The sequence below is a fragment of the Silene latifolia genome, chromosome 1 (genome assembly GCF_048544455.1).
Source record: "Silene latifolia isolate original U9 population chromosome 1, ASM4854445v1, whole genome shotgun sequence".
In the NCBI taxonomy this organism is placed as follows: Eukaryota; Viridiplantae; Streptophyta; class Magnoliopsida; order Caryophyllales; family Caryophyllaceae; genus Silene; species Silene latifolia.
The window spans coordinates 9,233,999-9,252,422 of record NC_133526.1 but is presented as its reverse complement, the minus strand read 5'-3'; the positions used below and the strand labels follow the sequence as shown (position 1 = coordinate 9,252,422).

General features: G+C 35.8%; 1 protein-coding gene across 1 annotated transcript; it reads right to left on the bottom strand.

Annotated features, from left to right (window-relative positions):
* Positions 1-2,160: 2,160 nt before the first annotated feature.
* LOC141597063 (ADP-ribosylation factor GTPase-activating protein AGD2-like) lies at positions 2,161-17,014 on the bottom strand. Its single transcript, XM_074417387.1, has 19 exons — positions 16,674-17,014; positions 15,554-15,630; positions 14,758-14,858; positions 13,886-13,956; positions 13,083-13,145; positions 12,567-12,611; positions 11,601-11,666; positions 9,164-9,211; positions 8,975-9,070; positions 8,844-8,885; positions 7,364-7,582; positions 7,113-7,244; positions 6,198-6,419; positions 5,737-5,823; positions 5,264-5,536; positions 4,477-4,598; positions 3,175-3,265; positions 2,637-3,070; positions 2,161-2,531 (listed from the first exon to the last, which is right to left on the bottom strand). The coding sequence occupies exons 1-19, from the start codon at positions 16,719-16,721 to the stop codon at positions 2,417-2,419; spliced, it is 2,352 nt and encodes a 783-aa protein (XP_074273488.1). The 5' UTR covers positions 16,722-17,014; the 3' UTR covers positions 2,161-2,416.
* Between the last annotated feature and the right edge of the window lie 1,410 nt (positions 17,015-18,424).

Below are 18,424 nucleotides of genomic sequence, written 5' to 3'. Positions count from 1 at the left end.
TTATTTAATATAAATACAAATTTTGTTGATAATAATATAGTTGGTATCTTTAAATTAAAGTATGATTCATTTTTTATGGCATGTTAATAATTATAATTAAACCAAAATATACAATAATAACACTATTGTCCAATTGCTAAATCAAGACAATATAGGAAAAAATACGCATGAAATTCAAGGCTAAATAAAATTGGATTTAATATGTATTTTAGGTACAATGTGGACTCTATCTATATATAAAGAGGATAATTATTGCTAATACAATTATTAATTATCTGGATTAAATTAGTTTTGATTAGATAATTATTTAAATTAAAAATTATAAAATAAAAATTTAAATTTAAATATTTTTTAAAAATAAAGAGGTTGATACATTATATTTGACTCCAACAATAATTTCACATTTATGTTTATGTCATCCACAATATCTTACCTTTTTAGTTAATATTGAGAGATGAACCAATATTATAACCCCCGTGCAACGCACGGGCACAAAATCTAGTTTATTATAATGCTCAGAAAGTATAAAACTTGCATCGGATGTATAATTCACTTATTGACTAAAATAGCCCCAAAAACTTTTACCATTGGGTACTTTTTTTTTTCCCCTAAAAAAAGGTTGGGTAAAATGTTAATCAATTTTTAGACGTGATCATTATCCAACTTTAGTAGGGACAAAAGTGCAAAATGCAGCAGTGTATGTGCTTGAAGAATATTCGCATGCTAGTCATGTGACATGTGACTAGATCTACAAAAAGAAAACAAAGTATGATCATTAACATAAACATAGCTGTTCTATGAGATAATGTTGGCCTTCAATTATTTTGTGAACAACTACAGTGCGCTTTAGCCGTAGCATAGCTTAGGTAGAGGTAGCAGCGAAACGATTACGAATATTGACACAACAGATATACACAAAATCTCATTGAAGACGGGCGATATCCGTCACAAGCTTGTGACGGATACCGTTTCCTCTCACAAAATGCCCATGGAGAGGTGAGTGGGAAGACACGTGGGGAGTCCACCTCGTCTCCTCTCCCTTTTTGTGAGAAACATGTCGCATGACGGGATTAGCCCGTCACAAGCAAGACTAGCTGACAGATATAAGACCATGGCATTCTACGAAATGTAGGTTTCGGATAGGTTTTCTAAATTTAATAAAAGAATGTTAATGTAACAAGGTGAAGTTTAGGATAGGATGTACTCGAGAAAAAGGAACATACATCGGATGTAGTACCTCCAACTTTTTTATTTTTTGAGTATATATGTATTTTTTTGAGCTTATAACCTCAGATTTTATTTGTTTTTGAGCATATGTGTATTTTTTTGAGCATAATAAAGTTTATAAGTTAAATTTTAATATTTTTTTCGTTAAAACTCAAATTTAATTAAACTTATATGTAATGTTTTTGAGTTTTATTATAATTTTTTAGAGCTTAATGTTTAAGTGAATAAACTCAGAAACTTCGTGAAACTCAGAAACTTTTAAACAAAACTCAAAAACTTTATTATAATGCTCAGATACTATAAAATTGGAGGTAGTACATCAGATGTATAATCCTTTTGATATATACTCTTGTCAAACTACAGTTAATGTATTATACAACCGGTTGTATATACAACTTATTCAGTGTTGTCGAGCTTTGTTACAAAGTTGTCGAGCTATATTAACAAAATTATCGAGTTATGATACAAAGTTGTTGAGCTAAACAGAATAATTATTAAGCTCAATAACTTCGTAAAATAGCTCAATAACTTGTAAAATAACTCAACAACTCTGTGTGAGAGCTCGATAACTTTGTCGCAGTTGTACATAACTCTTATACAACCAGTTGTAGGATAATATTCTTTATTTTTATTTATTACGAGGTAATATTTACAAGTGTATATTTTGACACTTATTTTCTTTTATTCGCACATTATTTATTAAATTTATTTTTCAACTATCATGTTTTATGTCTGCAATCGTGTTTACATACTGCAGTTATTGTTTTCATTATTTCTCTTGAATTGACAATTTCAAAACGAGCTAATTATCTCCAAATTGTTTGGGAGTCGAGACCAAAAATCGAGACTACATTGCTACTGACTTGCAAGATAAGAGTACACTACATTGGCGTTTCTTCGTCTATAATGAACGTAAAGAGTTAAGTCTGTCCGTTGTCCAAAGGAGCGATACTTTACATACGTGGCTTAAATTGTTATACACAAACTCGTGTCATCATACAAAATGAATGATCATAAGATTCATAACCTACGATTTGAATGTCGAAGCCCATTTCCCTTTTGTAATTTTAAGCTATCAAGTCCCCTCGTACATAAACCAATTTGCATAACTTAACTTTTACAGAACAATTTGCATAATCTCACAAGCTAAAAAATGAAATTTTTAGCCAACGTAGCTACAAAATTCGGGTCACTCATTTTCAGAAAGCAATATGAAGAGCTGCTCGTCTGTTATCGATCCCAACTCCATTGCTCTCTCTAATGCCGTTAGTCCGCCCCAATCTTTAATGAGTCTTCTAGCACCCCTGAGTAAACCAACTATATTAGCATACCACTAGTTCACAGGAAAAAAGGGAAAGACCGGGAAGGACGTGTATTTGCATTATTAGGAATGTCTTCCAAAAAATTACCTTCTTAGGATATATTTGGCCAACTCGTTGTCTTTTTTAGCAATGCAATGGTGCAGCGGTGTTCTTCCATGGAAGTCTCTCATGTTAACGTCAACCCCAGATTGCAGCAATAGTTCAATCATGACTGCATTCCCGACCTGGCACGCCAAGTGTAGTAGTGAACAACCCCGTAAGCAATTTTCAGGCTCCCCGGGTTTTAACCTTGGGCAAGCAGACGGATCCAAGTTGTGGCCTTCTTTACTCAGTGTTTCTTCTAGGCGTAATGAATCCATACTTTGAATCTCATTGTATGTGGTATTCAGAATTGTGGTGTCTGATATAGCTATGAGACGGTATGCTTCTTGCAAGTTACTAGCTTTGACTGCTTCCCACAGAGCACTGGCGTTTGAAGCAAAACTGTTCGGTTTTTGGCTAATTAGCTGCTTTTCTGCGTACTTCAATAAACAAGCATGGAGAAATAAGGCTTTTCCTAAAAGAGGAACAAAATAAAAAATTGCTAAATTTGTTTGCATCGACATCATAATATACCACAGATTACCTTCATGTGGATATATTTCTCCTTCTTGTTGAATGAATCATGTGAGGATGGCTTAACAATAGCTGTGGTCGAGCACTCTGTTTCACCATTGCTGCAATTGTGAAGCCTTTATCTGATTAGCTGACTAAGAAATTACAGCAGCAAAAGAGTTGATAATACGATGCACATATGAGATAAGAGTCCGTTGCAGTTGCTGAAAATATGCATTTGTGTGTCACTCAGGTTCTAAGAAATGATTGATAATGATCTTTTGAGAATTAACTGGCAAAGAGAGTGAAAATGGGAAAAGAGAGTGTTGAAAAAAATATAGAATCTGAAAAATAAAAGGACAGAATTGATGAGGAAGCATGACATAGAAAGGGCCAGAACGAAAAAGAAAACAGCCGACTACAAAGCTTCCTTCTCGAGAGTCTTCCCATATAAGCAAGACAAAAGGCAGGAAAACTGAAAGCTGGCTGTAGCAAGAACACAATCAACATATTCAAAAGGCAAAATCATATGATCAGCAGCCACTAAAAGCATATAAAGGTGTTATTAGTACACATTCCTGACATGGCAATAAAGACATCATTACTTCCATTTCAAAATTTTAGTTTTCTTTTGGGACACTGGAATAATGTTGTATTACAAACTCTACACCTTAGTTCTGAAAGGCAACGAGGTGCATTAAGGCGACAAGGAATCGTGGTGACAAAGCGCAAAGTGCAAGGCGATGGCGATGACGCACACTTCGTAGACACACAGCTCACTCTTTTTTGCAAAAAAGATTCAAAATAAAATTTTGTGCAACAATACTTTATTGGATATTAAAGATAGGTAACATGTGAAGGAGTCAAAGCTAAGCACAATGCGGAAAAGAGAAGGGAATACTAAAAAACGATATTACAAAAATTTCTTAGTAGTGCGCCTTATCTAAGATGGGTAACATGTGAAGGAGTCAAAGCTAAGCACAATGCGGAAAAGAGAAGGGAATACTAAAAAACGATATTACAAAAATTTCTTAGTAGTGCGCCTTATCTACAAGGTCCAATTAAGGCGCAATGAGGCATCTTGACTAGTACCTCAATGAGCCTTGGGTTTTAAGCACACCCAAGGTGCACTTTTCTATATTACGAAGCTAAGCTTTACACTACATTAGTGCGCTACTGGCTAAGAAATGATTTGTCCAACTTAATGTATATAGATCAAGTGTTGCTGTACTGTCTTTTTCTCTTTAATTCCTCACAAACAGTGGCAAAGTTAACAGACAATGCATGTTTTGTCAAACTTAACACAAACCTCTGTTTGGCTGTGTGGTTTTACCTGTCTTTGTCATGTGATAGCAATTCCTCCCACACAGAGTTGCAATAAGCATTTCCAAGGGCTTTAAATAGTTCCAAGATTGTTGGCTCCCAAACCCTCACATCCAGTGTTATAGATCGAACCTACAAGAGGTATTAAAAGATTCCTTTCTTAAAATTCATACAGGACAAATAATTCATCACCTATGGTTAGAACTCATCGTTCCCAATAAGGTGACTTACAGATCCACAATTCATCATCTAACCGTGCCTGTATTAATACAAGTCCACATACATATAGTGGTATGGAGTAATGAATATTTATTATATTCAGCTGTCTAATGGTAAAAGCAAGAAGAAAATCAGCAACAATGATTATGGTATTTTCACTGGAAAAATTATAATATACAATACTCCCATCATGTTAGACCTGAGAGATTTCGTCTCCCAAACATAGAGGCTAAAGAAAATTTTTGTTCAAAAATTAAAGAGGCTAAATAAAAATTATAATACACAATACTCCCATCATGTTAGACCTCAATTCCATTGGGGGATAGTATCAGGGGAAAGTCAATCAGTTATTCTGCTAAAGATTAGTAAAGGTACGAAGTTTGGGATAGTCGTAAAAGACTTCAACTGGAGCATTTTATTTTATAAGTAGGATTTTGATGTGGTATATACTCCATAGGACTCGTCAGTTTCTCCTAAAATCAAGGTGGTTTGAGGTGAAGGTCTAACCAAAGTCAATGAGCTGTCCATTTCACATACTGCTAGCAATACATTAGACTTGAACTATACATTATAAGTACCTTTGAAATATGTACACCAAGGTTCCGATGGGCGCCAGAGCATTCAATACACATCAAAATGCCAAAATTTAGAGATGCCCAATCCGGTTCAGGAGCACTGCATTCTGCACACTGATCATTTCCAGGGATTTCTCTTAAGAGCCCAGATACGCCTTCAGTTTGCATTTCCATATTCCCCCAGCCATGACCCTGTTTTTGTGGTGTTTGGATGTTTGACACAGGTTCACTTGCAAGCCTGCTGTTGTGCTTTTCATTCACACGAATAAACGGCTCCTAGAAATATTTTACCACTGTTAAGTAATAAACAGAAATGATGGGAAAATTAAAATTTTACAACTTAAAACACTAATCAAAGTAACACAAAAGGCCAAAAAAACAAACTAGCAGCAATGCATAATCAACAGATATTGGTAGAAACAAATACTATTCGCAGCTTTATACAATAGAGTTTCCCCAAAAGTATGACAGAGCACCTGTTGCGACAGATGAGCATTCAAAAGCGATGTAATTACTCCTGTGATTTTGTTGATCCATTCCATCCTATCAGCCTCAGTCTCAGCCTGCCAAAAATCATAAAGCACAACCAAACTTAGAATAGCATAACAAGATATTACAATCAATTCTTTACCAATACAACAGCCCACCTGGATACCTGTTGTATATAAAACATTACCCCACAGCTATAGCTAGGTAAGGAGAATCATATACACAGCCCTACCCATATGTTGCATATAAATTGACTGGAATCTAACTTTCCAGATTGAGTAGATTGATGTAATCAAAGATATCATAGAAAATTGGTTTGTCAAAATAATGAAATATAACATATCAGGTTCCCTCACAGCAATTTACTCTTAAATTCAAAATGCTACTTATGAATTTGATAATATCCTACTTCAAGCTCTGTCTCCTTTCAAAAATTTCTTTCATCTACCTGCAATGTATACGACTTTGATGGCGAAATTATTCTGAAGCAAAGACGGAGGTCCAAGTCTTCTGCATCAATTTTAATTGTCGAAGTACGCAGATCAACAGTACGGCAGCTTAGACTGCTTTCCCCATTCAATGAAGATGTCCGACTATGTCTTGCTCGAAATCTCCCAAAAACACCATTTGATTGCTCTCCTGTGTTTGTTGATTGATTTGAGTTAGAGCCCTGGAATTACCAGAAAGAAAACCCTTAACAAATTTACAGAAAAAACAAAACAAGTAGAACAAAAGATACGCTACAACTCACAGCAGCATAATAGGAGTCCAAAAAAAAATGTTAGGAAGTGTTTGACAAAAACAACACCCACATTCCAAGCTATCAATAATATACCAAACAACCTATTAGTTGAACAACATGAACCAACTACTACATATTCAGTTGAGTTACAAGATGTGAAATTGATCTTCTGCATAATATAGACATTATGCAGAAACAATAAGGAGGTTTATAGACCTAAAAAATAATCAGTTGTTAGGACGGATTCGGAAGGAGAGAAAGGCGACCAATTTCATTTGTTTGGTTAGCAAAATTGAGTGGGGGGAAATGAAGGAAAGGGTAAATGGAATCCTTCATTTCCCTCCTATGAGGTAAATTAAAATCCTTCCAACATAAAAGAGTAGGAAGGAAAATGAATAATTACATTCCTTTCCCCTCCCCTTCCCTCTTTCTTTAAACTTCCAAACAAAGGGTAAGGGGAAAACTAAGAGGTCCCTACTGACTTCCTAACAGACTATTTTCATATTGATGTATTCAAAGTAGACAGCACATGCTCCTGTCACTGCTCTGTATTGCTAAGACACGATCTCTTCATGAAGCTCACCACCAATCAAATACACATAATAGAACTAAATGATTTACCATTGGTTTCGGACCCTTTGTTCTGTAATAGTATAATGTCCCACGACTGTCAAGAACGAAAAATCGCCTCTTCCAATTAGCCCTTAAGCTTGAAGAATGTTTTAGGAGGTAGCCTTGTTTGATAGTTTGTACCTGTGGTAAATTCAAAAATATCCAAAATAGGCCACCAAAAGCAAATGAGACTCAATTAATGAGTAACTGATACGGACCACAAAGTGATCAAATAAATATAATCAAAGACCATAAGTTACCATGCCATTTGCACTCGACTGCATAAGTGCTTGTATATCTTTGTATGAAGGACCTATACCAATTGGGCGAGGACAATCAACATTTGTTAAAGCCTCCGTGCTGCTAGAAGCATGTAAGTTATCCATTTGTACTTGAGTCCTGAACTCCTGAATTCTTCTTCCAAGTTTGTCTTGTTCAGCATTTGAAGCCTCTTTCGACTGTTGTGCATAAGTCAGTACCTGCATCATGTAACATATTTGTAACTCGATATTTCAAATGTTTGTCCATTAAGGGATCATACCAAGAAAACTTAAATCACATCACGTCAGATTAACTCAATGTCCAATATTCTCCTTGTTATTAAATGTCTACACCCTCCAAGAGTCCACAGCCCATCCCTTGAGACTTGATATCCAATATTCACCTTGTTATTAAACATGCCTACACCCTCCAAGGTCCATCCCTTGATTCGCCAAAACATAAAACAATTTAAGGTCTTCTAGGAGGAAGTTTGCCACATATTGCTCATTATCTTCACAAGCATAAAAGTCATCATCACTATAAAAGTCAGATTTTCAAGTCTTCAATTCCATGTGTTTGTCAGCCCTCACGCAGCACATCCCTCTCGCTAACAATAAAAGGGTGAATATGAAGACATCTACCCGTCAGAATTTTTCTATCTACCTCGTGTCATGGTATAAACTATTGGCTTTATTCTTGATGCTTGACGCAACCTGAATGTTCCCATGGTATAAAAATGCTACAATAACGTAACGGAATATTAGTCTTAGATATATAGGCCACATCAATCAAGATATCAAAATGTAACTGATATTTCAGCGACTAAGTCTATTCTAACTGTCACTTCTCGAGAAAAATATTGAACATGTGTACTTCACAATTGGTGTATACTGTATACATTTGTGAAAAAGATATCGTAGGAGAGAAAAGCTAGACTACAAACATGGAACTTAATTTCAAGTTTTACAAAGAAGTGAAGACTTAGCATTTGAAACTACAGATTTACAGCCGCATTGGCTGTGAACCATTACGTTGCATCTGTGACATTCTGACGTCCCGATACATAGACTTTAACGACCATCACCGCGTTATTGAACCGTGGTCGTTGCACCATAAATACATCATCCCTCTTGTATAAAGAATCGCCATCTTCATTGTCTACCGTTATTCAAGTGTTAACATCGCGCTTCCTCAAGTTTAAACTTTGATCCCTCATCAAGCACCAAGGGAAACTCATCACAGACTATGATTTAAAATCCTCGTACGCCGCTGAGGCTATCTCCTCTATTGTAGAACCATGAATTATATTAATGTAACCATCTATCACCATACCCTGTGACTCACAACCCCCTCTTTGAAATACACAATTTCAACATCTCTGTAAGTGCTGGAACCATTTCTGGTTGATTCAGAGTTCAGACATACCAGTCACCTTGATAATAATTCAACAGAATGAAGAAGGAAGATTCATTTTCATACCTGATGTATCAAGGGCTCCATTTGACTTAATAAGTCATAACCCTGAAAAAATGAAACAAAACTTCAATTTTACATTCACATTATATAATCATTACGATGGTGACTGTAAACTGTGCAGACAAACTATTTACCAGCTTGAAATATCTAAGGTGTGCATCCATGATTGCGCTGAAGGACTCCAAGAATTCATATTTCTTTTTTGATTCAACGTTCATAAGGGCGTTGACCTGGTATCCTTACCCCATTGAGGTAAAAGAAAATCAATAAACAACAAAAGAAGCATTTAAACATAAACCGTGAGAGAATAAAACTGATCATACCAAACTGAATCGCGTTCTTTCGAATGCTGATTTTGAGTTATGAAGATCCTGTACAGAAATTATCAAAACCATAAGCGGCAACTTTATATTAAATTTTGGTAAAGTACATCATAAACAGGTAACAAATTCCGCCGGAAGACTTTTCAGGTAAAGCAAATTTGACTAAAAATTTTTGATCTGGGAAATCAGCATATTTTATCTTGATATGCTCCACAGTATCCAGATATAATTTCCACTGTTTTTCAACTGTTCTGATAAAAAGCATATTTACATTACAGAAATAAACTCAAAAACTTCTCTATCGTTCAGAATTGCTATTCAACTATCTATCATGGATTCAAATGCAGTCATCAGAAAATTTCGTTTGATTTTCCACCTCTAATTAGAAAATGAGATAATAGTATTTACCGAAATCTGAGGAACTACCTATAGAAAGGTGTGAACACCAAGAATTAAAGCCCCTACCCAGAGCTGGAACAAGGTTACTGGATTTGCTCGGATACCCTATGAATCACGAATCATTAAGAGCGAATTCTATCTTGTCACTTACTGAAAATATGTATCACACACATTGTATAAGAGTGAATCACGAATCGGTGAGGGAGTATTCATAGCAAATCCGGTAACTATGAGCAGGAATATCAATTGAAGTAATAGGGACCCACTAACACTAACAGGGACCCAACACAACCAGAGCAACAGTAATGACTTCTCTGAAGGTCTCTTGTACACCTGGGGCAATAGTAAGTTCATCCAAATCCCTTAACAAATGAAGTTGCAAGAGTCTGATAGAATACCCAACTTTCAACTAAAGGTGACCAACATCCTGAGAAAGGAACTATATGCATAGATATAAGACAAGGAAAATGCAAAATCAATTTAGGGGATTATTTTTTCAATCAGAATTTAGCATTATCCTACGGTTATAACTCGCTAAGATCTTGGGAATCCAAGAGGTACTGCAATTGCTAGTGGTTATAACAGTGATGACCAGAAGCTGAGGCCTTCAATAGTTAGATCTGAGGGCTGACCTAGTGATAATAACAAACTTCAGGCCATATGCAAAATGAAACTATTGAGAGGCCAAGAGGTGCAGTTCTCTTTCATTTTCTTTAGTCCTAGATAAGAGAAAAACACTTGATAGATACAGCCTTCCCTCTAATGTGCATGTCCAAGACAACACAAGTACTGAGCTCTCACAAGTGAAATTGCCATGAAACATGTTTTTATTCTGCTCAATGTTTTCTAATTGAAAGCAAGGTTCTGAAAGTCAAGCTCCACATACTTGTCCAAGTGCACCCATACCCCTTACCCCATAGAACAGCATTTTCTTTACTTCAAAATAGGAGACAAATCATTGACAAATATAACCTTCCCTCTAACTTGCACGTCCAAGGAAACAAAAGCTTATCTCTCACAAGTAAAATTGCCATGAAACATGTTTTATCTGCTCAAGATTTTCTAATTGCAAGTAAGGTTATGAGACTTATGACTCGTTATGAGCGTCAAACTCCACATACACAACCAAGTGCACACATGACCCAATAGAATGCTATAACTTATATTATGTTCACAAAGGAGGCACTGTCGAAACATGATATATATATACAGAATCTCGACTATACATGGACCCAAGAGAATAGTCACTCGTAATTTGTTGTCAGCCAGTTACGATCAGAGTCATAATTGTCATTTACCTATAAAGGACTAGAAGTCAAGTAACGTAAAGAGGGCGAAGCATAGAGGTTATTCTGAAGTCAATTAAGGGTTTCAATCAGTTATGCTGAAAATTAGCCGAAGTCAAGCATATAATTTACTCTGTAGCACAACAAGGAAAATAAAGAAAACCAAGACTAACTCTACAGGAAAAATAAAGCATTTATAAAGATAAAATCATATCTGTAGCCACAAAAACACACAACTGTAAACGTGCCCCCCCCCCCCCCCCCTCTCTCTAAAAAAAAGGCTTCATATATACAATTTCGAGTGCCTATATTCCATAAGTTCGAAAAGTAGGCACCAAATGAACTTACGAAGTCCATGCAACAGAAACACTGAAGTTCGAAAGATAGCTGATAACCAAAATTTGATACACTTGGATGGTAGAAGCTCTTAAATTGGTCAGTAAATACACATCTTATTCTCTGACACATCAAGCTTCAATAATACGCAGAGGTCGGTCTAAAATTGGATACAAGGCTTGCACGCCATTGTTGGAAAGTGTGAAACTCATAACACTTGATCTATAAAGATTAACAACAGTTCCATACGATACGGAGATAAGCATAAAATGCAAACAGTAAGAGCGCAAAGGTAGAACTATGTCAGAATATGACATCCACACGTCTTGACAAACCTAGCTAAACAAATTTGGCATTGAACTTTAATATGCAGAAAAAGATTTTTAAGTTAAAAGAGAAAACTAACAGATAAGCACCTCTTCTTGTCCAGCTACAATATCCTCACGTGTACTCTTCTTTAACGAGGCATATTTTTCACGTGCCTGACATGAATATGTGATATTAGTAAACAAAGAACCTGATTATGTAAAAATATAATATAAACAGTTCATATGGCGTTAAGAGAAAGACTAAGCATACTCCACCATACCATCGAGTAACAAATAGATTCAAGATACATCATAACCTACAAATGACTCACATTGTATTGCAACAATACATTCAGCTCTAGAATCATAGTGAGGAAGTGCAAGAACTTTCCTGAAGAACATGAATAAGCTATTGATACATCCAACAGAGTATATTTCTAGAATCAAGAATGGACTTGCAACTTGCAAGTCCCATTCCAATAGATCAGTTTTCTACGAAAAATAGATAGTACTTAGCAGTGTATAAAGCTTGTAAATATGCTAACAAGGCATAGAGCCACTGTAGAAGAAGCTATTCTGTGAGAAAGTAAACAACATCACTGTGGTGTCAGGTGTCTTGTTTTCAAGAGTTCTCAATGATTGGGAGCAATCTTCTTTTAAAAGGCCCTTGGAATTCATTTATCCTGTTAAAGTTGTTCAACAAGAGATCAACAAGGTGATACGTCTGGATGATAAATAAAGGCCTCTCTTTGTTAGGATTTTTTTGCAATCTTCTTCAAGGCAAAATAGATTTGGAAATGCAAGATTCCTAATAAAGCTTCTTGTCTTTTTTTTTTTTTTTTGGCTTGAGCATTATAAAGAAAATTACCCAATAAAGATAGTAGAAAAACAAAGTGTTCAGCATTCCACCCAGAACCAGAAGTGCAATATACACACAAGAAAGCCATCAGCTAGTCATAGACTCGCAGCTTGTTATTTAAACAGGCATTCCACTATGCCAAAGCACACAAGTCCAGATCCAAAAATGTATAGAATTTGATGGGAGGGTACAGAAATAGAGAGATGGAGCTTTACCTGGTCATAGGAATGTATAGATTTGTCGAATCTTCGACGGGAATCCTGCATAACGGGGAGGACAGCGGTAAACACAGGATCTGAACAGATTGCCTTAATGATATATTTTTTTTCCAGAGAGCAAGAACAATGAACATGGGAACCATAACCGGAACAGGCCATAAATTTTTTATTGCTAATGCCAATTTCACAAATAAGTCTTTTAAGTACACAGCAGCTTTAAACAGAGGTCTTTGCCAAAGTAGCCAAATTCAAGAAGAATCAAAACTTCTGCTCAGGTTACTCCAGAAGTACAGCAGTAATATCAGATAGACCTGCACAAACCTTTTCTTTGAAATAACACATCAGGAATCAATGCAAGCTGGATGGCAATACTTGAGCTTGGTGATGGAAAATGTCAGACTAATGACCATTGACCACAAAGTATGTAGATACTAGATAGCAATTGAGTAACTAATTTAATCTCATTATCATGGTTAATCGGTAATGATTGCCAGAGTAATGCTACATCTTTACCTTTGCTTCTTCTAGATCAACAGACATGAACTGGGTGAGACGATCAACTAAGACATGCTCCACCTGAGATAAAAGGCAAGTCTCAACCATACATAGGTCAAAGAATTATATGCTAAAAAAAATCAGGGGGTCAGATTTCAACATAGAGATTAGAGAGGATCAAGTGCAAAGGAACACCAAATTAGGTGTATTATTATCATTTTGTAATTAGTAAAAAACACCCGTGTTTTTTGGTTCTAGACATCTAGATCTTCATTTTCAACAGAAACTTTAAACCACGTCAGGAAGACACTGACTAATTGTCACCCATGTAAAAAAGAAAAGCCCACGGGATAAAAAAAAATCGCACTGAATCATTTCAGGAGACCCTCATGCTTCATATCAAACAGTCATTTTCACCAATGCACAGACTTGCTAGAAGGAAAGAAGAACCGATCCTCAGCCTTACACTCAAAGGACTCGATTGGTAAACTTGGATACTTCCATATGAGAGAGTGGAATAAAGCAACGAACAAAACACAGCACTTCTAAAAGAACTTAGAGCAAGAATTACAGTAGTTCTATTTCAGGTGGCAGAAATAGAGGCTGGTAGGTATATTAGTATAATGACCTTAAAGTCAAGATTGAATTCACAATAGCGACTAGATGCTGGAAGGGATATTAGTAATTCAGTATCACAACTTTAAAGTCAAACATGAATGAAACTTTAACATGAAGTAAGAGACATTCTGATCATAATTTAAAAAAATTATTTACCCTAGAAAAACAATTTCTTCTGACCATAGTTCAAACAATATGCACACCTGTGAACGAAGAAGCTCCTTGTAGGTAGCAAGCTCCCGGAATGCACCGATGAACTTAGATATAAGTGGACCTAATAAAACAGTGTGATGAAGAAAGTAAAAATAAATACACCACAAGAGAGTGACAGAAGAAACGCCAGCGAGCTTCACAAAATTTGTCATTTAGATGATGCACGTTTAGTTGTTTGCTAGCTGATATGCATTTTATAGAAACCTTCTATGCCTCTGTTGGATACTTGGATCATATTTAGCTTGAGTTTTATATGCTTTACGCTATGTTGTGATACGATCTACTCTGAATGTTAGTACTGCTCCCTGTTAGATGTATTTTGCAGATTTTGGTGGTCCTGAGCCATTTCCGAGGCATTTTGAGGAGCACTACAGTTCAGATTTTGGGTCGAGAACTGCAACCGTGACAAAAAAAACTCGGCGCCTTAATGGTTAATCTCCACCAATAGGTTATACAGTTCAGGAGCTAGATTTGTCACCGTTCAGGAGCTTTGTTACCTCGGCGCCTTAATGGTTCCTACAAATTGCGAGGTTGCGGGGTTGGGGTCGGATCTACGGTGCCTTACCCTTCTGTTAGCAACACAAAGAGGTTGTTCAACAGTGTTTCCCTATCATTTTAAATTTCAACTAAACTAGTTCATTACCACAAGTCCACAACGGTAACAAATATATGAGATGGCAATTTCCAGTTCAGATAAAATTGTTCTTGCATCGAAGTTTGTTCCTGCACCTTTAAAATCAACAAGCCCCTGATCTTCATTATGGTGATATAGGAACAATACATCCATTAAAGAGTTATAAGCTATGTGACACATAAAGCAGTTATAAAATTAACTTTGAAAATAATAGAGAGCTACTCCTACCTCCCATTGATAAACTCAAAGGATCTTCCTGTCCACCACCAAAGGATTCCAAAGCATCAGCGAAAATTGTGTCCCCATTGCATGCTTCAGTAAGAGAAGCTCTGCAGCAATACGTGAAATGATTGATCAGATTTGATACATCGGAAGCATTAATAGAACTCTTTGTTCCCTTTGTGAGAACTGAAGTTAGGGTTAATAAAACTGCAGTTCTACGGTAGATTTGTCAATATGAATCTCAGATATTATATTTAATAAGTTCCATAAAATTCTAACCACCTTGATCTCTCTAGAGTAATAATCACACAAGCCACCCTCATAACATGCAACACTAAATATAATCGAGTTAAAAGAAATTCTATCGAAGTTGCTTCGGAAAAATATGAACAGCACTAAATTACCTAGGTTCAGATATTTAGATTGGATATTATTAATAATGTAACATTTTAAATTAGGATGGAAACTCTTTTAGGACCAAAGACAACTGATTAAACAAAGAGCGGTGTGCATTCCTTTCTGAAAAAGCCTTCGCACTCGAACCCATTTTCTCTTAATACATACAACTATCTACATACAATTCTACATACGCCAGTAACTCAATAATTGGCAAACAACTATATTATACAGTGTGAAATCAAAGAACTAAGATTAACATGTAATTGTGTTCCGGGAAAAAAAATTATAAGCTTTTGAACGTGACAGTGTAATACGTTATTTGAAAGAATCGGTAGGTTCCAGCAGTGAAAGAGAAATCCCTCGAGAGGAAAAGTTTAATTTAAAAGTTAGTTGGAAGACTCACACAAATTTTTTGCATCCTTTGTGAAGTCGCTGGCAGCGATTCTTTAAATCATCAGTTGATTGTTCCAGCGAACACACCTGATCAATGATAACAGATCAACTGGTATAAGACTGTTTACAGAAGGAAATAGGCTATCATATTACACAAATTCTTGTTTGAGACGATGTATCCGTCTTCAGCTTAAGACAGAAGTAGTAACTGATCATATTACACAAATGCTCTAGTCTACTCGACATTCTGGATGAATGAAGCGCCACAATCGTATCATCAAATTTTTCCACAAATGTATCCGTCTTAAGCTTAAGAGTAAGTAGTAACTGATCATATTACACAAATGCTAGTCTACTCGACATTCTGGATGAATGAAGCGCCACAATCGTATCATCAAATTTTTCCACAAATGTATCCGTCTTAAGCTTAAGACAGAAGTAGTAACTGATCATATTACACAAATGCTAGTCTACTCGACATTCTGGATGAATGAAGCGCCACAATCGTATCATCAAATTTTTCCACAAATGTATCCGTCTTAAGCTTAAGACAGAAGTAGTAACTGATCATATTACACAAATGCTAGTCTACTCAACATTCTGGAGGAATGAAGCGCCACAAACGTATCATCAAATTTTTCCACAAATGTATCCGTCTTAAGCGTAAGACGGAAGTAGTAACTGATCATATTACACAAATGCTAGTCTACTCGACATTCTGGAGGAATGAAGCGCCACAATTGTATCATCAAATTTTTCCACCGACGTTCTTACTTATGTCGGTGGAAAACTGCAGTTGTTGACAATAGTGATTGCCAAATTAGACTGAGTGTTAGAAAATTCTAAAAAATACGGTGTTGTAGCACGGGACCTATACTAGTCCTTTATTATCAAAGTTTCCATTGACGATTACCAGATAGATTCAGTGGATCAAATTTCCACCGACATAAGTAAGAATGCCGTTACGATATCGCGCAAAATACACATAAACGGCGAATTCTCAAGCATAACATACGCATTTTCGCAAATGCAATTACTAAGCTGAATCAAACTGAATTAGGTTAACATTAAGATGAACAATTATAGGTAGATCGATTGAAGAAAGAAAGGAAACGGTGTCGAAAAAATACCTGCTTTTGGAACATAGGAGAATCCTCGAGATCGAAGAAGGCCGCCATAGATTAAGATTTTAAGAATTAAGAATTAATGATTATGAATATAATGATGAATATGTGATTAAGTTTGATGAATAATTGAATATGATAGGAAAGGGCAAAGAGGGAAAATGTAAGAGTGGTGGCTGGCGTACACATGCGTGGTTGTTCCGACAGCTATCGAGTATTCCTACTTGTGTGTGTTACTGTTACGGACTTTTTTTCTTTGTTTCCTGCTATTGTCTGTCTGTGTATTCTTCCTTTTTCCCTGACTCCTACGGTAAGCATCAGGTCTATGATATGAGCCTATGAGTTATGACCCCTCCCCCCACCAACAATTATAGGCCCAACTAAAATAATCATGAGATCCGTTTAAATCATTTTGTCAAATAAGTCCTACTCTAGTCGACAATCCAACTCATCCAACAACCGGCTGTATTAAGGACGGTACTAAACTCATGTGGAATGAATAGAATAAAAGCAATGAAAATATCGAGTTTTCTGAAGAGAAAAAAAAAAAAAAATATATATATATATATATATATACTGTTTGGTTGGATATAATGTATTAAGAAAATAGTTTTAACAACCACTAGACCCACGTAATTTATGTGCTCCATTACTAAACAAAATTGTAATTATTTTTGGGCAAATAGGGTGCAGATGAACCCCTGCACCCCCGTCAAAAACAGCCCTGCATATGGGATTGTGGGGTGATATTTGTCCCATATTAAACTTACGTAATTTTCGTAGTACGCTTTTTACTCATTACATTACTATTTGCACACTACTTTCCATTTGCATACCCTGATTAAAAAAAAATCTCTAAATCCATTCCCCAAATTACTAACCACACACCTTGTCTATTCAATCAAATTTCTTGAATTATGAACGATAATTTTAATACAAATCATATATTCAATTTGTTAATTGCGCATTATTGATTAAATTAGTATTTTTTTCGAGTTTTTTTACATCTATTTTATTTTATTTAGGATTTATTTATTTTTTTTGGTAGAATTTTATTTAGGGTTTATGGTAATTCATTTCGTTCAGATTCTGATGAGTAGTATTTTGGTAGCTTTTACCCCGCATTTATACCTTATCCTGACTCGATTTTGTGTGCCTTATTCGTTAAATAGCTCATTTATTAGTTTAATTAGTATTTAATAGTTTGATCCTATTTATCGTGAATAAATATATTTATTTGTCGGAATTTAGTTTTATAGCTCGTTTTATTTGTTAATTAGTAATTATTAATTTTAATTCTAAATAATATGAATAATGTCATATATCGAGAATTAGTTACTACTTTTGTTTATTTAATTTTTGTAGGTCCGAGTTCGTGAAAGGAAATAAGACGGAGATCAAGTGAATCAAGGCGGAAATTGAGAGTCGAGACGGGTCAAAGCTACAAATTAAAGAGAGGAAAATAAAGGTCAACCTTTGACCTTTAATTACCAAAATCAATCCCCTGTTATTCCTGCTCATTCATCTTCCCCTGCATCACCATCATCAACAACTCCGTTCAACCGACACCATCCCCTGCTTCAATTCACCCATCACCATCTTAGCATCCCCCTGCACAAATCATCAAACACGACATCACCATCCTTCATCACCGTCAATTCATCGTCATTCGTGCACCATCCGCGACAACCACAACTCCACCAACACCGAGTGAACCACCCAACCATCGTCACTCGTGTACTCCCTTGCCCAGATCA

Excerpts from the sequence above, each read along its gene's own strand:
- LOC141597063 (XM_074417387.1), bottom strand. The coding sequence starts at position 16,721 with ATGGCGGCCTTCTTCGATCTCGAGGATTCTCCTATGTTCCAAAAGCAG. Across the intron at positions 14,859-15,553 it reads AAAGGATGCAAAAAATTTGT|AGCTTCTCTTACTGAAGCAT; the intron begins GTGAGTCTTCCA and ends GTATTGCTGCAG. Across the intron at positions 9,212-11,600 it reads TTGTAGCTGGACAAGAAGAG|GATCTTCATAACTCAAAATC; the intron begins GTGCTTATCTGT and ends ATTTCTGTACAG.